General features: G+C 44.4%; 1 protein-coding gene across 7 annotated transcripts in view; it reads left to right on the top strand.

Annotated features, from left to right (window-relative positions):
- The window catches only part of CACNA1H (calcium voltage-gated channel subunit alpha1 H), a 416735-nt gene that overhangs the window by 310512 nt on the left and 89268 nt on the right, over positions 1–16955 (top strand). For 6 of the 7 annotated variants that reach the window (XM_072600744.1, XM_072600736.1, XM_072600726.1 and 3 more), the window contains exons 8-10: positions 2947–3039; positions 6081–6885; positions 10759–11201. In XM_072600744.1, coding sequence (XP_072456845.1) covers positions 2947–3039; positions 6081–6885; positions 10759–11201 — 1341 coding nt within the window. The remainder of the gene's footprint in view (positions 1–2946; positions 3040–6080; positions 6886–10758; positions 11202–16955) is intronic. The other variant, XM_072600754.1, reaches the window with a different exon arrangement.

Here is a 16955-nt window from a genome sequence, read left to right as displayed (position 1 = left end):
TATTCAGGTTTTCTGGACATCAGTGTCAACAGAGGCTAGAAATTAGAGCAGACACCAGTGAATGCTAGTGACCTCTAAGTCTTGGAAGGATGTAGGCATATTGACAACCCTCCACAATCTGACTCCAAATATTCACACCCACACACCTGAGCCAATCCTGTGATTTCACTCGAGTTTTTTTTTTAGAGGGGGGTTCCTATGGCTTCATAAACAGCTGGATAAGCTGCTAAGAGTTCAAAAGAAAATGAGATTTTAGAAGTAAAAAGGGAAACTTAGAAATCATCTTACCCAATCCTACTTTTTTTACAGAGGAGGAAACTGAGGAACCAGAGAAAGGAAGGAATTTAGCCCAGGTTACATAGCTAATTAATCACAGTCACAGTAGGAACTCAGGCTTTTTAAGCCCAGATCCACCATGCCCTTCCCACCACACCACACCACCTCCTGTACCAAGCTACTTACAAACTATGGCTGTGACAGGAAAGGAGTGAGTCACCAGGCACTTTGGAGGTGGCATTGAATATAGTGTACTTCTTGGGCAGCAGACAAGGGCACATCCATCTTATCCCATAGCAAATGGTGCATACTCATTAGCTTATGTGGAGAGATGCAGAAAGAAGCCAAGAAACTAATTGGAAGGTTTGGGGAGAAGTGTCTCACCTTTTATTACATGTGAATTCTGAGACCGTTTGGCACAGCAGTGATTAGAGGTTATAACATGAACGGTAGAGGACTTGTCCTCCAAACCATCCCTGAATTGATATGGGATTATGAGTTTCCCAAAGACCACAGAGCAGCTGCTTGTATGAACTAGAAACAAAAAAATGCTCCTGCTGGAGCCTGGAGAGGAAAAAGGAAAGACGTGGGGATGTGCTGGGTAGCAGAAGGGTGCTCTCTTCCAGGTGGCTAAGCTGGGCATAAGCTGGGCGAGTTGTATCCATGCCAGTTCACATGGATGCCTATGGATTTGTACTGTTCCTGGGGAAGCTTTCCTAAGAGTCTTAAAGGCCAAAGAGGTTTCACTTTCTTAGCTGCTGCTCAAGGAATCTAGGGAGAACTCACACATATCCATGGACTTGGAGTCAGAAAGGCCCAAGTTCAGATTCCACCTCAATTCTTAATAGCAGTATGACCCTGGCAAACTTAACCTCTCAGTCTCTCCATCTGTGGAATGATGGAGGTTGGACCCAATGGTTTTGAAAATCACTTCCAGCTCTTAATCCCTGATCCTAGGGTTGATATTGAAGTTTACAGAAATTCTGAGGCAGAAAACTTGGGCTATCTACAACCTATGTGGCATTGGGCAATCTCTTGGCCTCTCCAAACCTTAAGATGCTCACCCTATAAAATGAGAGCATGGGATTAAAATGCTTCTGGCTCTAACATTCTCTATCTCTATTAAGAAATGTCACCTGAGCACCTGCCCATGGAATTTCTAAAGAGTAGTAGCCTCCCAAGATGCTGAAAGAGAGATAGGCAGGACATAGCATCCACTCTTGTCAGGAATAATAATATTATCAGTAAAAATATGAGCAATGATAATAATCTCATCCTTAGACAAAGCAACTTACCCTTTCTCCCTCAAATAGCTTATCTGTAATAAGGGAAATTCAGATTTTCATGAGAATAATTTTTGAGAAAGGATTTGTAGAGGAAGGCTGGGTGTGGGCGTTTTGGCTCGCCTTCTCAAAACTCTGTCTTGTTTGGCCGTGAGTGCTGGGCAGCAATATAGCCTCCAATTCTGGTAGCCCAGATGGGGCCAGGATAGAAGGAAATAGAATCTGATTCAAACAAAAAAAGGGCTTCCTAAAAATCTAAGTGGTTAAAAAAAAGCTAGCTTCTATTTCTATTATGCTTTACTTAAAAGACATATTCTTCATAGCCCTTGGAAGCAAATAGTATAAGTATGAGTCTTCCTATTGTACAGTTAAGAAAACTGAGGCTCAGAAAGTGACTTATTAAAGCTACTTATTGTCAGAGCTGAGATTTGAACTAAGGTTTCTGGATTCTAAACTCACTGCTCTTTCTACTTTTCAGGCTGAGTCTTTATAGATAGAAGAGGCTACTTTGAGGGGTCTAGCACTGGAACAGTTCAAGCAGGGGTTGGATGGCCTAGGGTGCTAAAGAGGGGTTTTTCTGTCTAGGTAAAAGGGTTTGGATTATAAGGGACTCTAAGATTTCTTCCCACTCTTTGATTTTCCTAATCCCAAAAAAGCCTCAAGAATAAGGCAGCAGAATTGTCTGAGGCTACATATCCTACAGTGATCATGTCCCCATATCCAGAGGAGCCTTAGATCAATAACTTAGATAATATCAAGGCAAGAGCCAGGTTCTTCTTTCTCAACTTCTCCTTCACTCAGATTGCCCCCTACCCTTGGCTTATTAAGGGAACAAAGCACTAATCAGAATCGAAAAAACTCTTTTCAGACTGCAAGGTGAGCTAAAACCAACAAGGGGAATCTGAAAAGAATGTGAATTTCTGCCCTTGAGTCCAAAAAATACAGTTATAGGACAAGAAAGAGATGGTTTAACATTGGTTTGAGTGAAAAAGAGACCTTAAGGTGGGGAAGTGGGGGGAAGTAGGTACTGGATAAAAAGTTCAATCAAAGTTTGATATAGTATATAAGAATAGTTCTCCAGACCCCGTACCCACCTAGGGATCACTGCAGTGCCATAACCCAGGAGCAGCCCAAAGCCCAGTACCTCCTAGAGACGATTGTAATTGACTGAGGATTGACTACTATTCTTTGAGGGCTGTATCTGACTACAATGTTTAGCCAAACAAGAGAAAAAAAGCCCAAATTAAAGAAGTTATGGAGATATATGAGTGTTGTGGGGGGAAGGGGCCAGATGGGAAAAGGGAAAGCCAAGGGTCAGACAAGCTGTATTCTCTTAGCCAGATTTGTTCTCTGGGTAACTTTCACTTCTCTCCTCTCTCTCCCCTAGGTTATAACCCTGGAAGGCTGGGTTGACATCATGTATTATGTCATGGATGCACATTCTTTTTATAATTTTATATATTTTATATTACTAATAATCGTAAGTATGAGTTGTGGTTATGTGCCCCGATATCAAACATGCTATTCTAATTCCTCAGCCCAGTGGCAAGTTCAGGGATTAAAACCATCAGTCCCCATTGGGCCAAGACTTGGATTTATTCCAATAACCCACTAGAGGCAACAGGGACCTGGTTCCCCATAAGGGCCTGGTAAGGTAGGAGTAGAAAAACTCTGTCCAATGTCAGATAGATCCAACCCTCCCTTGTTTTGATTTTATTTAACCTGCAGTGATACTGCTGTGACCACATCAGCCTGGAAAATGACAGAACCACCCCCTTACTTGCTCTCTTCAGTGCATTGTGACTTTCTCACACAAAAATAGAACCTCTGTGGTCCTAAGAATAAAGGGAAGTTGAAGAACTATAAGTAGCAGTTAACATTTCAAATGGTGGCCATGGCAAGTGATAACACTGAAGTAAACAACAGGATATTGACAAGAGTAGATCCCTCCTGCGTCAGAACAATGAGTATTCTTGTCTCTTTCTCTCCTTGAGTTTATCTTTTGCTCTTTCTGGGGCCATTTATCCACCTTGTCTCTGTTGCCTCCTCCATATATGCCTTTCATCTACTTCTTTGTTCCTCCATATAGAATAGAACTGGGAGGGGATTATAATGTCAGTTTCATTTGGGAAATAAACATTCACATTCTAGTTCCTAATTTAAAAATCAAATGAAATCTTGCATATGTCTTTCTTCTCAAAAACAAAATATAAATTTAGTGCCTTTTTTTTTTTTTTACTTTCATTTGACTCTTGACTGATTTGCCCCCAGTGGGTCCTCATTTTTCCTAAGAGTTACTTGGCTAAGTTGCCAAAAGGCAGGTTTGTGCTTGATGTAAGCAAAAAAAAACTCCCTAACAATTAAAGCTATCTAAAAGTGACTTGGGACTCATTGGAAGGTAATGGGTTCCCCTTCATTGATGTGCTCTTCAAAGGCCAGACAATCACTTGTCAGTTATGTTTTAGAGTGGATTTTTGTTTAAGTATGGCTTGTACTCAGTGGTGGTTGACATACCTTTCCAACTCTGAGGTTCTGTGAGTTTCAGTTTAATTGAACAAGTATTTACTGAGCTCTCTCCTCTCCCTGCCAAATTCTACCCTGGAGATTTCATTGTCTAGGGGAACAGATGACGATGCCAACCCTAGGGAAGTTAAACATTTGGGGTGGGGAGACAGAGAAGGAATTGATCTGGACTCTGCTCTCTGGGAGCTCATACCTGGAGGGAAACCAGCATTCACACACATGATGGTGAGCCAATGGTCAACAATCAAGTGCTGAATGGTATAATTCAGCTTCCAATGCTATAGGAACCCAGAGGAAGAAGAGGTGGTAAGACATTGAGTAGTCAGGGATGCCTCCAATAGAAGTTAAGCTTTAAAAGATGATAAGGGTTTGGAAGACAACCTGGAGGAAACCAGTGAAAAAATCTAGAGGTAGCACATCCAAGAAAGATTAGAAATGCCTATTTGAATGATACATAGACTGGACAACATACTCAATCACTAGGAGCTGGATGGACAGAGCCTTTGGCCCTGGGGAGGAGAATGCCTCAAGTTGTTTCTGTGCCTTGGGAAGCTGTTAACCCCCTCTTTCAGGAAGTCTTCTCCGACCTTTCTAGCCCATTCTTGACCTTCTCCTCCTTTAAACTCCCATAGTACTTGATGTCCAGGCCAGAGTTATCAAACTTGTAGCCTGAACTAGATTAAAATGTACTTGGGAAATGTCTAACAAAATAAAAATGCAATACAACATAGATAATGTTAATTTGTGGTTTTCTATGTCAGCATGCTGCCTCAAGGATCTATTTCTATTTGAGTTTGACCCCACTGGTACAGGCCATTTGCTTGGAACTTATGGTATTATAATAGTAATCATTCACATTGATTGGATATAGAGCTGGAAGAGACCTTAGAACAAAGAACACTAGAGCTGGAAGGGACTTTGGAGGTCACCTGGTCCAACCTCTCATTTTATAGATAGGGAAACTGAGGCAAAGAAAGGGGAAGTTACTTGCCCAGTAGTTGGGTTGGGGTTCTGACTCCAAATTCAGTATTCTTTCCATAATAACACACTTTAGCTTCCTTTCATTACTCTAGATTCCAAGAATATTATCTTCAGAAAGGATCTTAGAGATTGCAACTCAATCACCTGGACCATTCCCTAAGGGCACTTGCTCAGGGGGCATCACTTGCCTCTTTCCTTTACATACACTTAGTGGATAAAGTGATAGATTTGGAGTCATGCAGACCTGTGTTCACATCCAGCCTCAGATACTTAACTTCATGACTGCAGGCAACTCATTTCAACTCTCTCAGTCTCAGTATCTTTATCTGTATAATGGGTATAGTAATAGCACCTACCTCATAGATTGGTGAGAATGAAGTCTCTTCTTTTTCTTGTCTCCTCAGCAATGTGGCTAAACAGACAGCAGTGCAGACTTTTCCACATGGGGAGATTACAACTTACAAATAGTTATTACGTATTCCTGTTGTGCCAAGGAATGTACTCAGTACAGAGAAACAGGAAAGATAGAATGTAGCCCTTGTCCTTAATGGGTCTACAATCCAGTGAGGAATGGGATTGGGGTCGGAGTGGAAGAGAAGACACCTTTACACATCATCACAATTCAAAAAAGGTAGAACCTGTGCTGTGGGGGGTCCAGAAAACTAGAGCTCATTCCTTTGTGGGACGAATTGGTTCAGGCTTCCTGCAGCATGGCCCAAATTCAATAACACCATAGATTTGGTGCTAGAAGGGACGTCAGGGGACATCTAAGTCCACTCTTTTGCTTTACGACTGAGGAAACTGAGGCCCCAAAAGTTCGTGTAGTGCAATAGAAAGAGCATCGTCTATAGAGTCGAGTTTCCATTCTAAGCGCAGCCTCGGTTCCCTCTATGGGTCCATTTTCTCTTCGGCCCAGTGGGACCGTTGGACTGGCTATAAAGGTGGTCAGCACTAGTGCGCATTGCGCTAACTTTCCTATCGAACTGACCCCCTCTTTCTCTTCTCCTTTGTGGCTAGGTGGGCTCTTTCTTCATGATAAATCTGTGCCTGGTGGTGATCGCCACGCAGTTCTCAGAAACGAAGCAGCGAGAAAACCAGCTGATGCAGGAGCAGCGCGCCCGCTACCTGTCCAACGACAGCACCATCGCCAGTTTCTCGGAGCCCGGCAGCTGTTATGAGGAGCTGCTCAAGTACATCGGCCACATCTTTCGCAAAGTGAAGCGGCGGACCCTCAGGCTGTACGCCTCTTGGCAGAAGAAACGCCGGGAGAAGGTCAACCCCAACGGCGCCCTCCACGGACAGGGGGTCGGGCGCCGTGGTCGCAAACGGGTCCCCTCCATCCACCACCTGATTCACCACCATCACCACCACCACCATCATCACTACCACATCAGCAACGGGAGCCCTAGGGGCCCCTGCGGTAGCCCCGAGGTCCGCGGGGACGTGGAGCCGAGAGGGGGGAAGGCCGGCACCCGGCTCATGCTGCCGCCTCCCCCGTCCCCTGGCCCACAGGGGCTCCCATCCCCACCTCATGATGCTGAGTCAGTTCACAGCATCTACCATGCCGATTGCCACGTGGAAGCCCCCCAAGATCAGGGCAGCCGAGTGTCCCGGGCCGCTGCAGGGCTCAAACTGGCCACTGGACTTGGTGGCATGAACTACCCCACCATCCTGCCTTCACCTTCAGGGGTCAAGGGTAGTTTGGCTCTGGGTCCTGTGGGAAAGAGGGGCAGTGGGCCGCCTGTCCCCGTAGTGAACAACAGCTCTGTGAGTTTGAGTGCTGACGCCTATGGGAAGCTGCAACACTTGGTTGGGGAACATGGTAAGGAAAGAGGGGGTGACCAGCGCTGGGAATTCCTGGCATATGGTGAAGAGCCCTGACCTGGGAGATTATAGGATCATAGGCTCATACATTTAGAACTGGAAAGGACCTTGGCGGTCATCCAATCCAGCCTTCTCATTTTACAGATGAGGAAACTGAGGCTGCATAGTGTCTGGCCCAAAGAGACACAGGTAGAGGGAGACAGATCAGATTCAAACATAAATCCTCTTACTAACATTTCAACAGTCTTTCTACTGTGCCACACTTTCCCTATACTGTCTACCCAACACTGAATTGAGGGAACTGGGTTGCAGCCCCAGCTCTGCTTCTCATTGTGTACCCAAGTCATTTTCCCCTCTCTGGACCTCAGTTTTCTCACCTGTCAAGTAGGCATCATTCAGCAAATCAACAAACATTTATTAACTGTCTGCTATCTACAAGGAGCCGTGGTAGGCACTAAATGGGGCTGGGATGGGAGGCAGGCTCAGATAAGAGTGTTCAGATTCTGGCTCTGCCCTTTACTAGTTGCTAGACCTTGGACCTTGGTCCAAACCACTTCTCTGGCATTTGATTTTCCTTATCTGTCAAAAGAAGGGGTTGAACTGAAAATCCCTTACAGGTCCCTTTCTTGCTCCAAATCTATGTAAGGTAAAAGGAAAACTGAAGGAGTGAGAACTGACAGCTAGATTGGGTGGGGGGAGGTGCATGAAGGGTCGGGGAATGGGAAGGAAGGAAGATCAGAATCTTTGCCATATTCCAACGAGTTATTGCAATAATAGATGAGGTGAACCAAGGAGGGAAGCAAGAGGCACCACCAGCCCTCCAACCTTATGTAGCCAGGCCTCTAACCTTGTCATTGTTGAGTCATTTCAGTGGTGTCTGACTCTTCGAGAACTTCTTTGGGGTTTTCTTGGCAAAGATACTGGAGTGATTTGCCATTTCCTTCTCCAGTTCATTTTACCGACGTGGAAACTGAGGCAAACAAGGTTAAGTGACTTGCCCAGGGTCACATAGCTAGTAACTGTCTGAGGTCAGATTTGAACTTCTGAGGATGTCTTCCTGACCCTAGGGCACACACTCTATCCACTGCACCACCTAACTGCCCCATCTTTACAAAGGCTCCTTTTTCTCCCTCTCTCTGAGAGATGCTTCATAGAGTTACATGCAAGTGTCTTTTTGATGTGTGCCCAAACTCAACCTCTCAATGATGTGATATGTGGCAGGTTTCATCTGTACAATTAAGAGATTGGTCTAAATATCAGGAAGTCAACAAGCACTTGTTCAGTGCTTACTTTGCTACATTCCAGGCAGACTCTCGAAGGTCCCTTCCAGCTGGTCATGTCCATGAACCTATGACCCTACAATCTATACTCTCCCTAGAGGAAGAGTATGAGTCCTTCATTAGGACAAAAGGAGAGCATTCTGCCTACAGTGATGATGTCGTATTAGGAACAAAGTCCTCTCAGGAAGGAGAACAGTGTAGTATAAGGAGGACAGTCCATTTCAATGTCCTCCACACTTGACTCAGTGGTTTCTGTAGAACAGATGCTTAATAATGTTTTTAAAATTCAATCACTGAATAGAACATTGGGTAAGGAAGCAGGAAATCTGAATACAGTCCCAACTTTGTCACTGATTTTCCAGGAAACGATGGACAAGTAACTGTGTTCTACACCTCAGTAGACATAAAGTGATGTGATGAGATCTAACGGGCTCTAAGGGTTTCTTTAAGTATGATTCTTTATGTTCTAACATCCTTAGGTAAGTCTGGGGTTATATTGATCCCATCCTGCTCAGAAGTTGTAGATTAGGGTTGATGATCTTTCAAGGCTATTTCTTATGGGGAGATTATGTAAATTGAGTTTAATACCATTCCATATCTGAGAGTCAGGCTCCTCCATTTATTTGCTGTGAGACCTTTTCTGAGTCTCAGTTTCCCCATCCATTAAGAACTAATGATGTCCAAGGTCCCATTCATCTTTAAGTATTGTATGATTTTAAGAATACATGATTTGCCTAAGAGTCAGGTCAAGGACTATAATTTTCATAAATAGGGGACATGTCAAGCACGTTTTTTCCAGGAACCTATCCCCATGATCAGATCTGACTCTTCATAGAGATCATAAGTCTTAGAACAACTTTGGAGATCATTGAGGCCAACTGAGTTATTTCAGAGAAGAGAAAGTTGAACACCTGATGGATTAAGTCAGCCCAGATTCCTACACCTATAAAAGTGACAGGATTGGGTTTTGCACATAAGTTCTCAGGCTTCTAATTCAGAGTCCTTTCCACTATATCCCAACTACCACTTAATGAGTGTATGACCTGTATTCACACTAGTGTGTAAATAACTGATAGAGGCTCCCTTTACAAAGAGGAAAGTGAAGGATCGAGAGGTTTTGGAAGCAGGGGGGACCCCAAAAAATGTCGAGCACACATTCGGTCATCCCCAGATCTCCCTCTGGAACATGAAAACCCTGGGAGATGACAGGTCTCCAGCACCACCTTATCAGGACTAAGAGCAAAGGGTGAGAAACCATCGAAAGCAAGAGGGACCCAGGGGAGAAGAAGGAGGCTGCCAGGGAAGGAGAGAAGTCCTCTAGCCAGGAAACAGAACAGAAACAAACAAGAACATGTTGTTCCCAAGGCCAGAGGGCTGGGCTCAGGGACAACCGAACCAGGTGTTTATTTTCTATTGGGCTGGTAGCAGATGGAGGGAAAGGAAGTGGGGTCAGAGTGGAGAGTCGCTGAAGAATGGTGCCCAGCACGTAGCAAAGACTCCAGAGACTTTGGTTGAATTGAATTGGATTAAAATCTCTTAATCAAAAAATCCTAGAGTGAAAAACGAACCTTTGAGACCATCTGTTCTAGCTCCCCTGCCCCTCCATTTCACAGTTTGGAAACCGAGGCTTTGTAGAGAATTGAATTGTGAAGGTCACAGAGAAAGTCAGTGGCCAGGGCAACACTAAAGGCCCCCCCACCCATCTTGTTTCTTCTCACAACAAGACATAACCTCCTTGAAACAGTCACATCTGCAACCAATTGGGCAAACCATTAGCCAGACTCTCAGGCCCATACAAAAAAAGCCTTTTCAGAAATTAATATCTGCCTTATTTTATAAGTGAGTTGCCCGAGGTCATGTCCCTGGTCCAGAGCACAGTTTCTTCCTTTGTCCAGTGGGGCTAATTACTCCTGTCCTACATGTTTCTCAGAGTTATTCCTATTCCCCATTTGACAGAAGGATTGGAAAGGCCCTTTGTGGTGCACAAGAAAGAAGTTTAAGAACTCTACCTATTGCTGAGGTTTAAGGACTGCTTGACTTTCCCCTCAGTAGTGTGGCCCACTGGAAATGTCATAGACTTGGGAATTCTATTACCTGAGTTTGAATCTATCTTTGTCCTTAGATCAATCACTTACCCATTATAGGCCTCAGTTTCCTCATCTTTAAGAAAAGGAAGATGTTAGACTGGCTCAGAGGTGACAACTCTCTTACTGCAAAACTCCCAGGTGCTGCCCAAAGTAGATTGAAATGTCATTGGGAAATGTTTAACAAAAGAAATAAAAATGCAGTACAACATTGATAATGTTAATTGAAGGTTTTTTAAGTCAGCATGCAGCAGTTTCTATTTGAGTTTGATCCCACTGCATGAGATGATTTCCAAGGCTCCTTCTGGCTCTAAACCCCATGATTCTATGCCTCTAAGATCCACCACAGGATGGAACTTCCTAGGCAGTCTAGGAACTGTGGGATGGGATGATGCTTCCTGAGCCACCATGGTTACCAAACCCACTTCCAGGTATTTCAGTGCCAGGATACATCTGTACAGGTGTCCTTGCAAAGTGCTGACCCCAGTCATGCTTTTCTCTTCATAGGCCTCTGCAGGGCTCCCAGCCGGCTGTCAGGCCTAAATGTGCCCTGCTCCCTGCCCAGTCCCCAAGCAGCCATGTTGACATGTGAACTACAGAATTGCCCATACTGTGCCAACATCTTGGAGGATCCTGAGTTTGAGCTGAGTGAGTTGGAGAGCTACGACTCAGATACCAATGGCGTTTATGAGTTCACACAAGACCTGAGGCATGGCGACCACCGAGACCCCATTCAGCAGCCACAGCAGGCCCCATCCCAGAGCGGGTCGAGGCGGCGGGGAGGGGTCAACAGGAAGAAGGTGACTGGGGATCGCAGTGGAGTGGCCTGCCTCTGGGTGGCCTTCGGGAACAAACTCAAGAGAATTGTGGAGAGCAAGTACTTCAACCGGGGCATCATGATTGCCATCCTGATAAACACCCTCAGCATGGGCATAGAACACCATGAACAGGTATGGCTAGCACCAGCTGTATCTGGCACTATGGGCAAGTACTGGGGCGTCCATTGCTTAGGGATCCCAGGCTGGGGATAGTCTGCTGAACTGGGGATCAGTTCAGCAGCTCTTCGGAGGCCCCGTGTCTTTCCCCTACTCCATCTCCTGTGCCAAATAGAAAACCATCTTAGAAAAGGAATATAGTTGAACAATAATAAGTCTTCAATTTGTAGTCCTTTTGTATTTTCCCCTAATACTCCTGTGAGATAGGCAGGATAAATATCAGTATCCCCCATCTTACAGATGAGTAAACTGAGGCCCAGTGAGGGAAAAGGACTTGTCTATAATCACATAGCTTTTTCAACCTAGTCTCTCTGATTCTCAGATATCTTTGGGATACCATGGCTATTTGAGCCTAGTGGTTGGAGATGGAATGAGAATGAAGCCTTTGGATGAGAAGCATCTTTGGCTCTGGGAGCTAAAGGACCTGAGATAATCCCCCTACAGGAAGCAGAATTAAGAACCAAGTCTGCCTATGGACTCTCCTTCTTTAGCTGTTTCGTCCCCTTTCCCCACCCATGAAAAATACAAGGGCTCAAGGAAATCTCATGCTCAGGAAAAATTGCCTGGAGTGTCCCTTGGACTTTGTCTTTTAAGAAGTTGATCTTGGGGATGTGGGACAAGGCAGGGAGGAATCTCAGGTCCCTTCACTACATCATGCACTTGGGACTGCTACTTATCTGGGCTGTGAGCTCCCATCATCCACTAACTCCACCTTGGATGTCTCTAGGGATGAAACTATCAGGAAGGGATTCAAGCCTACTATACCAACACTGGTTAAGGGAATTAGTGACTTAGAGCCTGGAAAAGACAGAAGATGGAGGAAGATATCTAAAAGGTTGTCACATGGAAAGAGATTAGCTTTGTTTTGTGTGACCCCAGAAAACGAAACTGCAACCAGGGGATAGAAGTTATGTGGAAGCAGATTTCAGCTCAGTGTAAAGAAAGACTCATTCACAGACAGAAAAATACAAATGGGGAACAGGTTCATTCAGGAGGGAGTGAATTTCCCATCGCTGGAGACAGCTTAGGTGAGGGTCAGAGGACCATTTGTCACCAGTGGTGTAAGGGAGATACTTGAATACACACTCTACCTCTAAGGCTCTTTCTAGTTCTGAGCATCTGTGATTCTTGAGCCCTTTCTCCTGAATATCCTACATAGTTTATCTCTGACTTCCTAAGAAAGTCTTAGCCTAGACCACCAGTCCTAGAACGGTTTGATTGCCTCAGATCCAGAGAACCAGCTTGTCATAGGAACAGAGCTCTAGGCTTGAGTCTGAATCTCAGAGTTCTCGTCCTGATCTGCTCCTAACTTGGTAATTCTCCTCCCTATTCCAGTCCTCCATTTCCTTCCCTGTACAATGAGAGGGATGGACTGAATCCTTTCTAAAGTCTCAGTTCTAAATCTATGATTTTTTGAGTGAATTTCACATCTGCTTCACAAGTACAAGATTGAGGGGTTTGGGAGGAAACATGATTATAAAAAGATCTCAGGGTTTTAGTGGACTGCAAGTTCCATATGAATCAGCTGCTCAATTGGGGCAGCTAGGTGGTATGGTGGATATAGCACTGGGCCTGGAGTCAGGAAGACCAGAGTTCATATCCTGCCTCAGACACTTACTAGCTGTGTGACCCTGAGCAAGCCACTTCACCTCTGCCTGCTTCAGTTTCCTCATCTGTAAATTGGAAATATTGACAGCACCTATCTCACAGGGTTGTTGTGAGGACCAAATAAGATATTTGTAAAGCACTTAGAACAGTGCCTTGCACATAGTAGGTGCTATATAAAATATGTATTCCCTTCCCCTTCTTCCAGTGTGATGTAGCAACCCAAAAAGCTATTGAAATCTTCAACATTGCTTATAGGAATCAGGAAGCGATGACTCCTCTGGACCCTGCGTGGATCAGATTGTATCTGAGTTATTCCTTTCAGTTCTGGGTGCCACACTGATCACCTAGAGAATGTCCAGAAGCAGGGCAACTAGGAACCTGGACAGATTTGGATCCATGTCATCCAAGGACAGGCTGAAGAAAAGGGAAATTTTTTTAGACTGGGAAAGGGAAGACAGGGGGACACGGTAACTATGCTCACACATTTGAAAGGTTGTCATGCAAAAGAGAGAATAGACTCACTGAGTTGTCCCCCCAGAAGGTACAACTAAAAGCAGTGGGTAAAAATCTCAAAGATACAAATTTAGGCTTAGTGTTAAGAAAAATTTATCATGGATTTTGTTCAGTGGTTTCTGACTCTTCATGAGTCTTCATGAGCTCTTCATGAATCCATTTGGGAGTTTTTTGGCAAAGATACTGAAGTGGTTTGCCATTTCCTTCCCAAGATCATTTTACAGATGAAGAAACTGAGGCAAACAGGGTTAAGTGACTTGCCCAAGGTTACCCAGGTAAGTGGCTGAGCCCAAATTTGAACTCAGGAAAATGATTCTTCCTGACTTCAGGCCTGGTATTCTATACATTGTGCCATCTAGCTGCCCTATGGATTGCCTTTTATTATGATGATTATCACTATTGCCATGGGTTAGAGCTGACCAAAAGTTGGGTGGATTTTCTTGGGAGGTAGTGGTTTCCCTTTCATTGGAGTTCTCCAATCAGAAGTTGGATATCCACTTATTGGGTGGGTTGTAGTGGGCCTTCCTTCCTCTGGGGTCTGGGTTGGACTACATGGTCACTGAGATTACTTCCTACCTTAAAATTCTATGGGATTGAATCTTGCCCCTTGTGGCTTTCATGATCTCAAAGGTTCCTCCCACTTCAGGTCTGCCACCATCTCAGATGCTGGAGGCCTAACTGCAACCCTGCAGTAGAACACAGAGGAAAGGTTGGGGGGAAGGGAGGCCTTGCAGAAGAATAGAGCTGGAGAGCAAGGCCTACCATTCAGATCAATCCTGGGAAACAATAAGGTGACAGTCCTCAAGCCGAGGACAGAATGTTCCCCAAATTGGCCGATTGGCTCTCAGAGAATGGTGGGCTGAACAGAGAGAGAATGGGAATGATGAGTCACCCCCAAACCTCTCAGCCGACCATTGTACTGGAAGCTCCTTATTCAAAAGGCTCTGGGGGGATGAGGGGAAGGACGATATCCACTCATTCATTTCCCCACAAAATCCTGGACTTGCTTCAGTTGCAAATGATATCCTCCCCTCCAAAGAAGCTGTCTTCCCAACAAATTGAGGAATAGTCACTTTCAATCTGTATATGTTGAGGTGGGGCGAGGGAGAGACAAGTGAAGGCTGAGCCGAAGAAGGGAATGCTCCACCTCAAACAGCTCAGTTCTAAATAGCATGACCCAGAAAGGAGTCATGTTCCAGAGGAAATATCCCAGGTCTAGGAGTCAGGACACCTGGGTTCTAGCCCTAGTGCTGCCATGAATTTGATTCGTGATCTTGGATAAGTCACTTCATTTCTTCTTTGCCCCAATTTCCCCCTCTGTAAAAAGGATTAACAGTTCTTCTCTCACAGGTCATTTAGATTAATAAATAGGATTTATTTATTTTTAACTAGGCTTTTGTAAATGAGATTGATTATCATTCATTTAGGATTCATGAAGGATAAAAGTCAGTCAATTAGTTTTCATGGAGATGATCTTCCCCCCACCACTCCCTTCCCTTGTACAAAGTTCCAAGCCCTATACAAGGTTATCCTGGAAGGTAGACAAGAGAAGGAACAGATCCAGGCAGTGACCTTGAAGAATACATGGTCTATAAAGAGATTTAAAAAGAGAAGACATAAATCCTGACTTTGGAAAGCTCAAAGTTTGACTCCATAGGTCTACCTACTGATTTTCTGGTGCAGAGAATAAATAACCAAAGAGTTAGGAAAAGGGTGGGATAGTGAGTTATAATGTGAGAAAGTACTCTGAAAGATGAAGGAGGAGGAGGAGGAGGAAGAGGAGAAGGAGAAGGAAAGACAGGAGAAGAAGGAGAAAAGAGAGAAGAGGGAGAAGGAGAAAGAGAAGAAGAAGAAGAAGAAGAAGAAGAAGAAGAAGAAGAAGAAGGAGAAGGAGAAGGAGGAGAAGGAGAAGGAGAAGAAGGAGAAGGAGAAGGAGAAGGAGGAGAAGGAGAAGGAGAAGAAGAAGAAGAAGAAGAAGAAGAAGAAGAAGAAGAAGAAGAAGAAGAAGAAGAAGAAAACACTCTAGGAATGACAGGAGTTGGACTTAACTGGAGCCCTTTCTATTCTGGCAGCCCCACCCACCCACTGTTCAAAGCTTTCTGGACCTGAGTGGCAAACATCCCAGATGTCCGTCATGCTCTATAAATATGTTCTGGGCAAATGTTTTGAAAGAGAATGATTGTAAAATTGTAGACTCACAACAGAGTTGACACAGACTTGTAAAGCTCGGTTAATCTAATCCCTCCCTTATTTTAGAGATGAAAAAATTGAGGTTCAGCAAAGGGGCATGATTTACCCAAGGAGTTAGTGGCAAGGCCATTTCTAGAACCCAGGCTTGTTCTGGGACCTCTTCTGTTACATCATTACACCAAGCTCGTGACATGGGATGTCTATAAATCATACACCATCTTGAAGGCAGGAGGAGATTCTGAGAAGGTCAGCTAGCTCATGACATGGGATGTCTATAAATCATACACTGTCTTGAAGGTAGGAGGAGATTCTAGGAAGGTCAGTTAGATCATCCATCCCAGAACTTTGAGCAGGTCTATATCTCAGCCACTCCAAATAAGGAGGTTTGGAATGGGAAAAAATGAAAATACCTAAGCTCACCCCCATGGTATTTTGTATAGGAAGTAAGGAATTCAGTACTCTTTTATAGCAGCACCCCAGGCTAACAGCCCTCAATCTTGCAGGGACCCTCCCCAGATGCATGCATGCCCATCCTAAAAGTCTTGCTCTTTCAGGGTAAGGAATGAACTAATTTGACTGTACTAATGTGCCCCCTTGTGGTCAAATAGAGTTAGCACAACTTCCCAAAAGTGCCTGACTTTGATCAGTATACCACCAGACAATTTACAAAGTTTTGGTCCTTTCATTAGAGCCTTGTAAAGGAAATAAGGCAGAGACCATCATCCTCATTTCAGAGAGGAACAAATTGAGGCCAACAGAGATGTAGTGACTTGCCTAAACTCAGAAATTAAGTATTAGATCCAGAATTAGAACCCACATCCCAGAACTCCCAGACTAATGGTCTTATCACATCGCACCACAATCCAAGGAAGGAAGGAAGGAAGGAAGGAAGGAAGGAAGGAAGGAAGGAAGGAAGGAAGGAAGGAAGGAAGGAAGGAAGGAAGGAAGGAAGGAAGGAAGGAAGGGAGGGAGGGAGGGAGGGACTTTTATGTAACTCACAGAGTTGTAAAAGAAAGATGAATTCAGGAAATTGTTGAATGAAATTATAACCAACACAAAATCAAAATGTATGACCTTGGGTAAGTCTCGTCCTGTCTCTAGGCCTCCATCTGTTCTTCTGTGGGCCTAGGAGACTGTAGGATCCTCAAGATCTGTCTCAACTGTAAATCCTATGATACTCTGAAAATGAACTTGAGCAAAGCTAAGAGTTATTCAAAGACCAGTTAAAAATCTGGTAAGATTATGCATTCCAGCCCCCAAGTAGTATGGGAATAATAGTAGCTGTATCTAGCTTACAGAGGTGGGACAGACAGCCTGGGTTACCCTGGGGCAGTGGTGTCAAGTTCAAGTTTGATAATGGCTAAAAGACTTCAGAGACTGTGGCAACCAACAGAACTT

The sequence above is a fragment of the Notamacropus eugenii genome, chromosome 1, assembly GCF_028372415.1.
Source record: "Notamacropus eugenii isolate mMacEug1 chromosome 1, mMacEug1.pri_v2, whole genome shotgun sequence".
Classification (NCBI taxonomy): Eukaryota; Metazoa; Chordata; class Mammalia; order Diprotodontia; family Macropodidae; genus Notamacropus; species Notamacropus eugenii.
This window is presented reverse-complemented; position numbering and strand designations above follow the sequence as displayed.